Below are 12,976 nucleotides of genomic sequence, written 5' to 3'. Positions count from 1 at the left end.
AATCGGTAAAAGTGGAACGAATCAAGCAGAACGGGGACCTATTTAGCTTCAAGCTGGATGAGGTGGACATGGGGGCTCTGCGTCTGTTGGACCAGGGAGAGGCCGGCAGAATCGTCCGAATGAAGGACCTGTTCCCCAACTCCGACATGCATCCCGAAGCTCCGCACTAGACTGAGCCTTTCCACGTTCGTTGGCACTATTTTCATGGTCAAATGTCCTATGTTTCTCTGGAAGTCATCAGGTGCTTTTTTGAGAGATGTTCGTAAGATGTTTTCGTGGTATTTTTATTTGTTGCTTTGGTTTTGCTGCATGGCGCTTAGCATTATGTGCAAATAATCGGTATGATGTGTGTGAGGTTTTTCGGCGACTCCTGCTTTGTGCCGTAATGATTGATGCGCTTTGTCTCACACCAGTGTCGATGCAGCCTCGGCCGTGCCTGGTTGAGGTGTTGATACTAGTTCATTTCTGACTTCTGAGCTACTTTCGGTGCTGGTGTTGCTCTGCTTATATTGTAGCCTCGGAGTTGTGTGAATAAAGTTCATCCTAAGCTGAAGCAGGCTCGTGGTAATGGACGACAGCGGCATGTTTCTGGATGTTGGCGTTGGCTTACTACATGATATTAGACTATTTACCGGGGAATGGTGGCATGATATGCATCACACATCTCTCGACGAGTCTCTCACACTAGTTTGTCTTGTAAAACGTAAGGTAAGCACATTTTTCACCAAACCTGCAGCTGTTTTGTTTAACGGCACACTGCGTTAACCTTCGACTCGTCCCCTGCGGAGCGCTACAAAAGGGCGATTTTCTGACCTGTTGTCTACCTGAGCATCTCTCACGGTTCGTGTCCGGCTGGGTCGGGTCCGAACTGCGACCGGTCGTGCCGGCCGGGCCGATCGCTCCGCCCGTCTCCCTGACCTTGGCCGGCGCGTCCCCCCGACGGTTGGCCGGATGACGCAGCACCGCGAGGCGCCGGCAGTTGGAGCAGATTATGCTATCATACGAGAACACACGATAGGCGGTCCGACGAACTAGTCAATCTAGTGGCCGTGTTTGTATGTAGGTACTTGTGAGTAAAAGCAATCAGACTATGTTAGGCAAGTACATTTGAGTGTAGCGCGATGGACCGACCCTCTGGCATGTTCGTAAGCAGTCTGTCAGCATGACAGAGCCTTTCTGCACGGCTCTGGGCGGTTCGTAGTGCTGGTCATGGTCCTCTACTGAGGACAGGGCATTCACGTGTCGCCGGCGGCTCGATAAAGGCCCTCTCTGGGCCGGCGGCCGCATTCGGAGCTCAGAGTCCGTGCTATCCGCAGCGTCCATCTCCGCTCGCCCACCGCCCCCAGCTGATTCTCAGTGTGAAGCGGAAACGTCAGTGACGAACCATGGGATCGTCTGTGAAGCTCAACAATGGACAGAAGATGCCGCTGCTCGGCCTCGGCTGCTGGCAGGCACCGGGAGATGAGGTAGCTGCCGCCGTGGAGGCCGCCCTGCTGGCCGGATACCGGCACATCGACACCGCCTACAACTACCTGAACGAGGACGGCGTCGGCCGCGGCATCAAGGCCGCCATCGCCTCCGGCAAGGTCAAGAGAAGTGACATTTTCGTAGTGACCAAGCTGCCGATGATCGGGATGCAGGCGGGTAAGGTAGAGAAGTACCTCAGGAAGTCGATAAAGGCTCTCGGTCTTGACTACGTTGACCTGTATCTGGTTCACGCACCGCTAGGATTCGCTGAGAGGAGTGAGTCAGACCCCTTTCCGATGGACAACGGTAAGGTTGTTCTGGACTGCTCAACCGATTTGATTTCCGTATGGAAGGACATGGAGAAGATGGTCTCCTTGGGCTTGGCGAAGTCGATTGGAGTGTCCAACTTCACCGACAAACAGGTCCTCAAGATCGTGTCGAATGCCAAGATCCCACCTGCAGTGCACCAGGTCGAGTGTCACGTCTACTTCCAGCAGCTAAAGATGCGCGAGGTCTGCAAGAAGTACAACATCGCCATCACGGCCTACGCGCCTCTGGCCTCTCCCGGCAGGAAGGTGCTCTATGAAAAGCGCGGCGTCAAGATCGAGCTGCCCGACCTGCTGAACAATCCCGTTGTACGTCTGGTGGCCGAGAAACACAAACGGACGGCGGCCCAGGTGCTGCTCAGGTTCCTGGTCCAGCAGGACATCATCGTCATCCCCAAGTCAACCAACGCTGGTCGCATCAAGCAGAACGGCGACATCTTCAGCTTCAAGCTGGACGAGCTAGACATGGAAGCCCTGCGTTTCTTGAATCAAGGAGAGGCCGGCAGAAGCTTCACCATGCTCTCGTTCCCTGGCGTTGAACGTCACCCCGAGTGTCCATTCTAAGTGAAAAATGTTACGCGTTTCTTATTCACAAACAGCTGTTTGTTGGTTGTCCTATTAGCATATTTAGAGGAAGAAATGTATTTTGTTGTGACGCATTGCCGATCCTCTGACCTGGCAGCGTCGCGAGCTTTGTTGCTCCTCTGTACCGTCCGCAGTGAGTCGGTGGCGTCGTTTTGCATCGTTTTTGCAGTTTGCAGACGTGAGACTAGTCGCTTATATCTTCCATTGTACTGCCAAACGTGCTATATAAAGTCCTAAATGGTCATGCCTTTGTCTGTTTTTTTTTCTGGGGGGAGATAAGAGAGACCTTGAGTGATTCCCGACTACTCCGTGCTGGTAGTCGGTTTTATTCGCAACGATGAGAAGCAACGATTGCAGCGATTCTGACCTGCACTCTTTGAGCAATATCATTCTTGAGTTTATTTAGGTTTGGAAAAAAATGGTTATACTTGCTTATGCCTTCGATCTGTTTTCGTATATCTTTAATATTAGTAAAGGTTGATTTTTTGCAATGCAATTATATTAATTCAAAAGCAGAACTCATGCAACAAACATAATAGCGCCGGCCAATTCATCAGTAGGAGCAATATGCAACCATAGTACCAACGAACATTATCGGTTTCCTATATCTCTATCGCCTGGGAAAACTGGCCGATTTCGGCTCAGTTTGTCACAGCGAGATCTCGCTTATTATCCCTTCTGCACGTAACATCGCAACGTATATTGTCACGATCTGATCTCCCGTTTCGCTGTGGAAAATATATAGGTAGGAAAAGGGATGTGGTTGGCAGAAATTGAATACAAGTTCATTACAAATTCGCCAGTAAAGTGCAGGATCGATGTTTTCTGCCTCAAGATTCCTGAACCATTTCCCAATTTCCATGTGGTAAAATGTACGATTGCGTAGTTTCTACCCCCTTACAATTCTTGCCTACTCATGTGTCTCTGGGTTACACTAATAACAAAAATACACTCCCATAAACTACTTGTAGATAGCACCTGCAACACACAGTGTGCACTGCGCACCGTGCAAAAGATAGTGCTACATAAGTCGACATTCACTCGCGACTACCGAGAGAGCGTTCAAACTCGGCTCAGAACGGATACTCGGGGTGGTTCTCGTACCCGGGGAACGCGTCGCGGAAGTAGAAGCGCCGGCCGGCCTGGCCGCGCTCCAGCGAGCGGAGCGCCTCCACGTCCACCTGGTCCAGCTGGAAGTTGAAGATGCTCCTGTCCTCCTTGACGGCCGCCTCGGTGGCCGCCGCGGGGATGACGGCGATGTTGTGCTGCACCAGGAAGCGGAGCAGCACCTGCGCCGGAGTCCGTTTGTGTCGGAGCGCCACCAGCCGGACCACCGGGTTGTGGAGCAGGTCCGGCGTCTTCTCCTCGCCGTCGCCGTCGTCGCTCAATATCTCCTCCGTCTCCCCAATGCCGTTTCGTAGCTTGTTGGCCACGCTGCTCCCGTTTATAATCGTCTGGGTCACGCCGTGCCCGTTTGGCATCTTGTTGGCCATGTTGTTTCCATTCAGCTTGCTCTCTTCTGTGCCGTTTTCATTCTGGCTCTTTCCGGTCGTTCCTTTTTTGTTTTGTATCATTTTGTCCGTTCCGTTAACGTTCTTGATCATTTCGGCCTTTCCCTTTCCGTACAGAATACTCTTGACCATGTTAATCCCATTCAGCATGTTCGTGGTCACGTAGTTTCCGTCCTGGATCATTTCAACCGCACCGGTACCGTTCTGGATCCCGCTGACTACGCCAGTACCTTTCTGGAATATCTCGGACGATCCGTTGCCGCTCGGCACTCCCTGTACCATGCCGTTGCCGTTCGTCACCGTCTGCCACTGGCCGGGAGTCTCTCCCAGCGCTCCGAACGCCGTCAGCGCGATGTTGTGTATCTGGCAGAGCCGGCGCAGCTCGCGCTGCTGGAAATAGGCGTGACACTCGATCTGAAGGACGGCCGGCGCGATCTCGGCCGCCGCCACAACCTTGGTGAGCTGATGAACGCTGAAGTTGCGCACGCCGATGTTATTGGTCAGACCAAGCCGAACCAGATGTTCCATGTCACGCCACACGGCCAGCAGGTCGGTCCCCAGGTCCAGCTCCAGACAATTCGTCTCAGTGGGTGACAATAAGCTCAGGCTGATGTTTCTGTCCGCGAGGGATGCCGATCGAAGCGACACAGTGCGCCTGCGGCCTTCGGTGATTGTATGCCTGTAGCTAACTCGGCTTGTCGCTAGGATGTCACATTGAAAACTCGTTCTTCTGTTGTGCGCAGAGCGCCTTCTCTGCTGCTGGAGTTCGCTCTTTATGTTCGTCACGGTGCCGTTTGTGGTCCCGCCATGTTCGCCGTTCTGTGTGAGCTTCTCTCTTAGACCGACCGGGTGCTCGATCAGGTACAGGTCGACGTACTCGAGGTCCAGCAGCTGCAGAGATCTGCGCAGGTAGGCCTCGGCCCGGCCGGCCTGCATGCCCGTCATGGGCAGCTTGGTCACCACGAAGATGTCGCTGCGGCTGAGTCTGCCGGACGCGATGACGGCGTTGATGGCGGCGCCCACCTCCCTCTCGTGGCCGTGTGAGAAGGCGGTGTCGATGTGCCGGTAGCCGGCCAGCAGGGCGGCCCGCACGGCGGCGCCGACGTCCCGGCGCTCTCCGCCGGCCGGGCAGCTGACCCCCAGCAGCGGCATCTTGAGCCCGCCCCGCAGCTGCACACTGTGTGTCTTCATTGTGGAGTGGCAGGTCCAACAGGCTGCTGCTCACCGCTCTGACTTTCCGTCAGCAAGACGACTGTCTGCTATTCGTCTGGCATGTGCTTGGCCTCCGTTCTGGGACTATTATTCCTGTGATATGTAGAACCTTGTATCTGGTTGTTGAAGGACCCCGGCTCCGGGACACAGCTGAAGCGATGGACGCTGACCTTTGTCTCGCCTAGTCGTGGTCTCTAATGGCTGTCTATCTGCCTGGGTGACCACCGAGGTGCTGTCAGCACACTCCTCGGCCGATTAGGATCTAGCGCTGTGCCCTCAGAAGGCACCGCGTCAGTCGCCGGCGCTGATCAGCCTCACAGCGATACTTCGCACTCGCTACCCACGGCGCTCAGCGATCGGCCGGCAGCCCTGGCACGCACCGCAGACCAGCCGCGTGCCTCCCTCTCCGTGCGGCGCTCGCCGGCCGACTGCAGTTGGGCTGTTTGTGTGTACCTCTGTACCACTGCCCCAGCTCACCTCGACACACAAAGCGGGCGGCGCTGGACCGCTGTTTTGTGAGCCCTTATCAGTTTGAGTTTTTTTTTGTGCCTGGCGACAGAGTCTCGTGTCGACTGTGTGTCGGTCGTTTAGAAATGTGTCCGAATTCGATTGTTGTTGCTGGCCACCCATCCCGATGTCTGGACTGTGGCCGTTGTGATACCGGTTTCCAGGTGCGTGTTACCCTCTGGCACAGGATGCTATAAATGGCTCTGCAGGGACTGGTTAGTGCAAAAGCAGTGCGGGGAGGCAGCTTAGCCAAACGTGACCAGCAGGTCCTGCGTAGTACGAGTAGAATAATGTCATATGTTGTCGGATGTTTGCGTGCGCCCAACCCACTTATTCGAAAACGGGTCTTTCTGTTATGTACCAAGGTATGCTCCGTGGACAGTAGTTGTCTGGGCGCTTCAGTGATTGGTTGCAGTTGACTTACCAAGTATCGCGGTGCTGCGCGCCGCAGTTTTCGACGACGCGCAAAAAACTGGCAGGTGTGGCCAATAACGCCCGCCCCCCCCCCCCCCCATCCGGGCGAGGGTTAATAGTTCTAAAAAAAAACGTCGAGCGAAACGTTCTTGTATTGACTTCGAGGTCACCGATGCGTCACAAGCCAGTTGAACGTGAAAATTATCAACGTTTAGGCATGTTATCACTTCTGTTTTGGGCTGCCGCCAAATAATTCACGTCAAGCTGATATTTGGTTCTCGCGCTCACAGATGAATGCTGAATGAGGTTGCGAGACTGTACTTGATATGTTTGAGTTTAAAGCTAGGTCAGGCTAGGTTGCAAAAGATCACGGAAATTTTAAGGCATGTATGTAGGTATAGGCCATGTGACTCCTGTTATATGGTCCGTTTTAGCTATCAAATAGTACGAAAATAATGTCGTCTCTGCCGTTCGAAGCCATTTTAGCCGATTACAATTTACATCGAAGAAAAGGTCACTGGTTAATAAAAATGACAATTTTTAATTGAGGTTTGCCGACAAAAAGGTGTCTCTATGATGCAGTTTGAGCTCAGAAACACAAACGTGTTTTTTAGTCAGGGGAAGCAGGCCCAATTTTGGGCCGAATAACGCAAAATTGGGTAGAGCTTAGCAAAGGGTGGTTTCTGGGACAAAAATGACCGCTGAACCCGAATCTGACCGGTGCGCACCTCTAACTGATGTTGCACCACTTCCAGAGCACGTGCAACTGCGTGGTTCTTCTTTTTTGAAGAATGGTACCCTTTTTATATAGTTCAAAATAAAACTAGTCGTGTAGCTGTGTTGTATTCCAAAACTTTAATATAATAGTCAAAAATCATTGCATAAATCATTGCGTCATCATCAATCTGCAGCTTTGTCTAAAATGGTTCCATGTGTGCACCAAGAGTATCTGATTGTGTCGAGCCGCATGCATGTTAAAGGTGTCACCAAGCTTCAAGTTTCAACTTTATAGGGCAATCAGAAATCCATGCTCCTTTGATACAAATGAATTTTTACTTGCAATGTAGTCCCAAGAAAATGCACTTCACACAAAACAGGTTTACGAGGAGGCATTCGGTTGTCAGATCATTCTTGTAGGTACTTTTTTGTTCCTGCATCGTCTATCGTGTGGTCTCGCCTCGATCTTAGATTGTTTTCCTCAAATATCCAAGATATTTCACTTTCTTACAAAGGGGATTTTGGCCCTTTTTGAAAACCACAGCTGTTTATTTTTTTCCCAGTCTTCATGACAAGCACAATTATAGATCATTTTCTATCGCTTGCCAAACGCGCGTAACGACTAGGCTGAACCCACGCTGACTTTCCGTTATACATAGGAATGGATATTTACTTGAAATAGGTAAATAAAAAAATTATACAATTCGAACTATAAATAAGACCAAAAGAACGATATTTAGTCAATTCAACGCCAACAGCATTTTACTTGTTGAAGCACTTGCTGTATGTAAGGCATAGGTATAAGTTCTATGAGAAAAAAACACTTTTAAATGGCCTCCGTCCTTACAATGAAATACCAAAAGATGAAATAATGAAATAATTATTGATGATTTCGACCACAGGTCATTATCAAAATAAGCCAGACAGAACTTTTGTCCATAGGAACATAGGACAAAAGTTCTGTCTGGCTTATTTTGATAATGACCTGTGGTCGAAATCATCAATAATTATTTCATTATTTCATCTTTTGGTATTTCATTGTAAGGAGGCCATTTAAAAGTGTTTTTTTCTCATAGAACCAACAGCATTTTGATTTAAATGCCGTCGCAGCGCCAGAACACAGTAAAAATGCTATAAAATATCCTGTTTCACGTGATTTATCAATCTGCTGTACTACTTCATCCAGTTTGACCAAATCTGTCAGGTGGTGACTTGGACTGTCACGTTCTCAACGTGACTCACATGTACTTCTGCAAAAACGATTTTAGCATGATCCGACCCAGAAATGTTCATAGATCATGTTTGATTATTTTCCCTTCTCTGATTTGCATACGACGGGAATAAAGTTAAATGCTTTAAGGACAAGACGACTTTTTGAACTCATTTATAGGTAAATGACGTCACGGTGACGTCATCGGCTGTCCGAACATTGCGAAACTTCAGCTTTCAATTACGCCATGTGTTTTTAGTACAGGGACAAAATATCAAAACAATATCTCAAATATCAACGGCGTTACCCTGCAATTCATTAAAAAGGTACCATTCTCCAAAAAAGATGAACCACGCAGTTGCACGTGCTCTGGAAGTGGTGCAACATTAGAGGTGCGCACCGGTCAGATTCGGGTTCAGCGGTCATTTTTGTCCCAGAAACCACCCTTTGTTAAGCTCTACCCAATTTTGCGTTATTCGGCGCCCAATTTACTATTTTTGGTGTGTGATGTACTTACTGTCGGATTTTAATCAATGACGGCTCCCGGGGGCATTCGGGGCAAATTCCCCCCCCCCAGCACCCGAAATTGGCAAAAATTTGCGTTTTTTTCTACAATAAAACGAAACTCAACAACTTTTATTAGGAAAAGTTTGTTTTTTACTGTATAGCAGTGCGCAGGGAATTGAAATCCAAGGAGTTTTTGGAATTTGGAGAAAGTGTTTTGGGGGGTCGACCCCCCGCGAGGTCCAAGATTGATTGCTTCTCTGGACCTGCAAGTATTTTAATTAGGTAGGTACTATAATGATGGTAAATAATAAACTACTTTAAAATAGTATTGCGAATAACTGTTATTTGCAATAAAGATTTTTCAAGATAGCAGATTAACTTTTTAGAGAGACGCTCATCTGCATGTGTTCTATCGCTTTAATTACGTTTTTTTTCTGAAAAATAGACCTATCAAAATCGAGTGAACATGACGTCACTCTTGCCTTATTTTTGGCCGAACTATGGTACCTATAGTTCGTTCTCTTTTCAAAAGTGGTTTGGCTCCCAGTTAATTATCGAAGCTCTCACGTTAGTTTTGGCAGCTTCAGCGCTTTACCAAGATTTTTTTTACCGCTAAAATGCCTAAGTACCTACTTATTCAATTTCAAATTGTGCTCGGTAAGTGCATGGACTTTGTGTCTTCAAAAATGAGCATGCTAATATGATGACGTCACTCCTGCCAGGGCACCCATATTGTCGGTACGGTTTCATAAAGTGTCGACGAATTTTAGGAAAACTTGTTTTTTTACTGTTACCTTGGTCAGAATCGAATAAGCGGTTCCGTCCATGGTAGTTATCCAATTATCCATTAGGTATGGAATTCATCGGGAATAATTATTAATTCACATAGAAATCATTCAATGAGGAAAGTACTTGTGCGAGGAAGATTGCTAATCAGGGACGTAGCCAAGGGGGCAAGGGGGCCATGCCCCCCCCCCTGTAGGCGAAAAATAACAAAAAAAAAACAACAAAACAGCTGCACAACACCCCCAAAAATAAAGGGCCAAATCCGAGGAGTTTTCCTTTTTTGAGGGGATCGACACTATAATAGGCCGCGACCTGTGGCCCCTCTCTGAGCAAAATCCTGGCTACATATCTGTTGCTAATAAAATGTGGAAATTTATAACCTTGACCCTTTCCTCGATAGTTAAAAAACTCTGTTAGTGCCGAAAAATTTACTTGGTTGTATGCTTTATATATTGGTTATTACGGGCAAGCGCGAACCGCAAAGCGAGTCTTTTCAATATAACGGAAAAAATCTCAGTATGAGCGGTCCGGCCCGAACCGGCCTGTGACGCTTTTGAGAGGCTTATTACGGAGCGAGCGAAACGAGCGGAGTCTTACGCAGAAAAACGGAAATTTCTGAGTATGAGCGGCCGGCCGGCCGGCCGTGGTCACGATTCTGCGACGCTTATATCTCAGCAACCAATTGACCGATTTACACGCGGTAATTTTTGTAGGGTAGCTTCATTCCTTCTACCAAGTATTGGACTATTCCCGACGCATGTGGGTGACCCCTTATGCACGTGCCACGTGCAAAACGAAGAGGTGTCACTTTTGTAATTGTTGCAATATCTCGGTAGGGGAGAGTGGGGTAATTTGGCCGGTGGTGTAAATTGGCCGCCCCCACCTGCACGAAAGCTGATAGAAGTGAATGAAATAACTTCAGTCTCTATTCATTTGTCGTCGGCAGAACTAACTCGAGAACAAATGTCAAAACTTTCCCCCTCTTAGTTTTATTCAAAATTAATAAAAGGTGAATTTCGTTAGCAAATGGTAACTTTTACTTCCGTTTAAAAATTTGTATAACATGTAGTATTTGGGCTGTAAACGAATTCCAACATAATAGCGCCATTTTTGAGGGTGTTCAGCGGTTCCAAGAGCAATTTCATCTCGTTCTGTACAGCCATGACGACTTTATAGACAAAAAATTTCAGAATGGCAATGTGGGGTTATTTGGCCGGGACTAGCGGGGCAACTTGGCCGGTGCGCTCAGAGTCACTATGCTGGGACGGCTGAGTTGTCATGGTCAATTATACCATAAATGACATAATTCATGACCAACTTTGACTACCTTGATGCCATATTTCCTATTGGACAGCTGTAAGGGCATGTGACGTCATCAAAGGTTACCTAACGCTTTTTTGCGAATAAATACTTACAGAAAAAAGATACAGCCGCGCAAATGGTATCATTGTTTTCAGCTCGTCAAGGCGCATCGAATGATATACATGATGACCTTGAACTCACGTAACCTTGAGGTCAAGCGACCTGAGGTAACGTGACCTGAAGCCAACCTTTGACCTTGACCTCTCGAGGTCAACACATACATGTTTCGATGCGGAATGACGAGATAATTACGATGGTACTTTTAGTTTTGGCCTAGCTTAATTACTTCAAAAGATATTCGTAAAAAACTGTCATCGCATCTAGAGCCGTTATTTTGACTATTTTCGACCCCTGTGACGGCTGAGTCAACCTCCAAAATGCTTCAAATGCGTCGTAGGACACGCGTCATTGCTGGATGTGAAGCTGACTCGCCTATAACAAAAATCATGGCCTCAAACTAACACCGGCCAAATTGCCCCACACCCCCGGCCAAATAACCCTGCTAGTGGGGCAATTTGGCCGCTTTGCAGACCTTTGTAATACGTCACAATTTCAATATAGGTAGTTACTCTTATCATTTCAAGTTTACTGTCCAAGAAAGCAAAATGTATGCCACACCTGTCAGCGTTGAGAAAATGCAGAAATGTGTTGTCGATTTTTAGTTACATCGTTTTCTAAAAAAAGCGGCCAAATTACCCCACTCTCCCCTAACTACTTGGCCGATTGCGCTGAAAGTTGGCATGTAGGTAGGCACCCACTAGGCAATGCACATCCATGTGCCATAGTTGGGGTGCTGCTGCACGTGCGCACGTGCAGGAGTCGTTTCCAGATCTCGAGAACGGCTGGACCGATAGCGCTCAACTTTGGTACACGGTTAGGGACCAGTTAGTAGGGTGCCGTGCACAAGTCAGTTGGGACCCATTTTGCACGTGCGCACGTGCAGGGTGCCGCTCCCAGATCTCGAGAACGGCTGGGCTGATTGTGCTCAAATTTGGCACATCGTTAGAAACCGGTCAGTAGGGTGCCGTGCACAAGTCAGTTGAAGGTACCCCTTCGAAATTTCGCACGTGCAAGACTCACCCCCTCGCTCGCTCCGTTAGTCGCTCCAAAAGGCGCTATACTGGTTTATTATATCTCAGCAACCGTTGGGCCCATTCGCATGCGGTCTTTTTTGTGGAGCTGGATCCCTTTTACCAAGCATCGGATAGTCATGCTGATGCAACAGACATTATCAACGGCAGCCCATTCATTGGCAGGAGCAATAAGCAACCATAGCAATACCAGTCAACACAGCGGGTTACCCAAATGTGGAATTGCATGAAACAACTGGCCAATTTCGGCTGAGTTTGTCACAGATGGAACTCGTGTATTATCCCTTCTGCACGTAACATGGTAACGTACACTTGTCCTCCCGTTTCGCTTTCGAAAGTATAAACTAAGTTAAGAAAGAGGGTGTGGCTGGAAGGAATTGAATACAACTTACAAGACCATTACAAATTCGCCAGTAAAGTGCAGGATCGATGTTTTCTGCCTCAAGATTCCTGAACCATTTCCCAATTTCCATGTGGTAAAATGTACGATTGTGTAGTTTCTACCTCCTTACAATAATTGCCTACTCATGTGTCTCTGGGTTACACTAATAACAAAAATACACTCCCGTAAACTACTTGTAGATAGCACCTGCAACACACAGTGTGCACTGTGCACCGTGCAAAAGATAGTTATACATCAGTCGACCATCACTCGCGACTCCCGAGAGAGCGTTCAAACTCGGCTCAGAACGGATACTCGGGGTGGTTCTCGTACCCGGGGAACGCGTCGCGGAAGTAGAAGCGCCGGCCGGCCTGGCCGCGCTCCAGCGAGCGAAGCGCCTCCATGTCCACCTGGTCCAGCTGGAAGTTGAAGATGCTCCTGTCCTCCTTGACGGCCATGTCGCTGGCCGCCGCGGGGATGACGGCAATGTTCTGCTGCACCAGGAAGCGGAGCAGCACCTGCGCCGGAGTCCGTTTGTGTCGGAGCGCCACCAGCCGGACCACCGGGTTGTGGAGCAGGTCCGGCGTCTTCTCCTCGCCGTCGCCGTCGTCGCTCAGTACATCATCCGTCTCACCAATCCCGTTCGGTGTCTTGTTGGTCACGCTGCTCCCGTCTGAAATCGTCCTGCTCGCGTCGTGCCCGTTTGACATATTATTGGCCATGTTGTTCTTGTTCACCATGTTATCGACTATGTCGTTTCTGTTCTGGATCTTTTCAGCCGTTCCGTTTCCCTTCTGTACCATTTCGGCCGTTTTGTCCTGCAGCCACTTGACGATACTATTGCCATTCAACATATTTTTGTCCACGCAGTTTCTATCCTGGATCACCTCAACCACTCT

General features: G+C 48.8%; 3 protein-coding genes across 5 annotated transcripts in view; 2 read left to right on the top strand and 1 right to left on the bottom strand.

The window, feature by feature from the left end:
* LOC122380310 (CCR4-NOT transcription complex subunit 10-like) overlaps window positions 1-12,976 on the top strand; it is a 36,461-nt gene that overhangs the window by 6,278 nt on the left and 17,207 nt on the right. The window lies entirely within an intron of this gene.
* LOC122380314 (1,5-anhydro-D-fructose reductase-like) lies at window positions 1,220-2,512 on the top strand. The gene has a single exon (XM_043363366.1). The coding sequence runs from the start codon at window positions 1,386-1,388 to the stop codon at window positions 2,355-2,357; it is 972 nt and encodes a 323-aa protein (XP_043219301.1). The 5' UTR covers window positions 1,220-1,385; the 3' UTR covers window positions 2,358-2,512.
* LOC122380312 (1,5-anhydro-D-fructose reductase-like) lies at window positions 3,277-5,527 on the bottom strand. Its single transcript, XM_043363364.1, has one exon. It carries the CDS (start codon window positions 5,078-5,080, stop codon window positions 3,452-3,454), a length of 1,629 nt encoding a protein of 542 aa, XP_043219299.1. The 5' UTR covers window positions 5,081-5,527; the 3' UTR covers window positions 3,277-3,451.

Source organism: Amphibalanus amphitrite, unplaced genomic scaffold, assembly GCF_019059575.1.
Source record: "Amphibalanus amphitrite isolate SeventyFive unplaced genomic scaffold, NRLGWU_Aamphi_draft 000096F_arrow, whole genome shotgun sequence".
NCBI lineage: Eukaryota > Metazoa > Arthropoda > Thecostraca > Balanomorpha > Balanidae > Amphibalanus > Amphibalanus amphitrite.
Note: the sequence above shows the minus strand (reverse complement) of the source record. Positions and strands in the feature narration are given on the sequence as shown.

What these genes read in the sequence shown, in the direction of transcription:
- LOC122380314 (XM_043363366.1), top strand. Translation starts at nt 1,386, where the DNA reads ATGGGATCGTCTGTGAAGCTCAACAATGGACAGAAGATGCCGCTGCTC.
- LOC122380312 (XM_043363364.1), bottom strand. Translation starts at nt 5,080, where the DNA reads ATGAAGACACACAGTGTGCAGCTGCGGGGCGGGCTCAAGATGCCGCTG.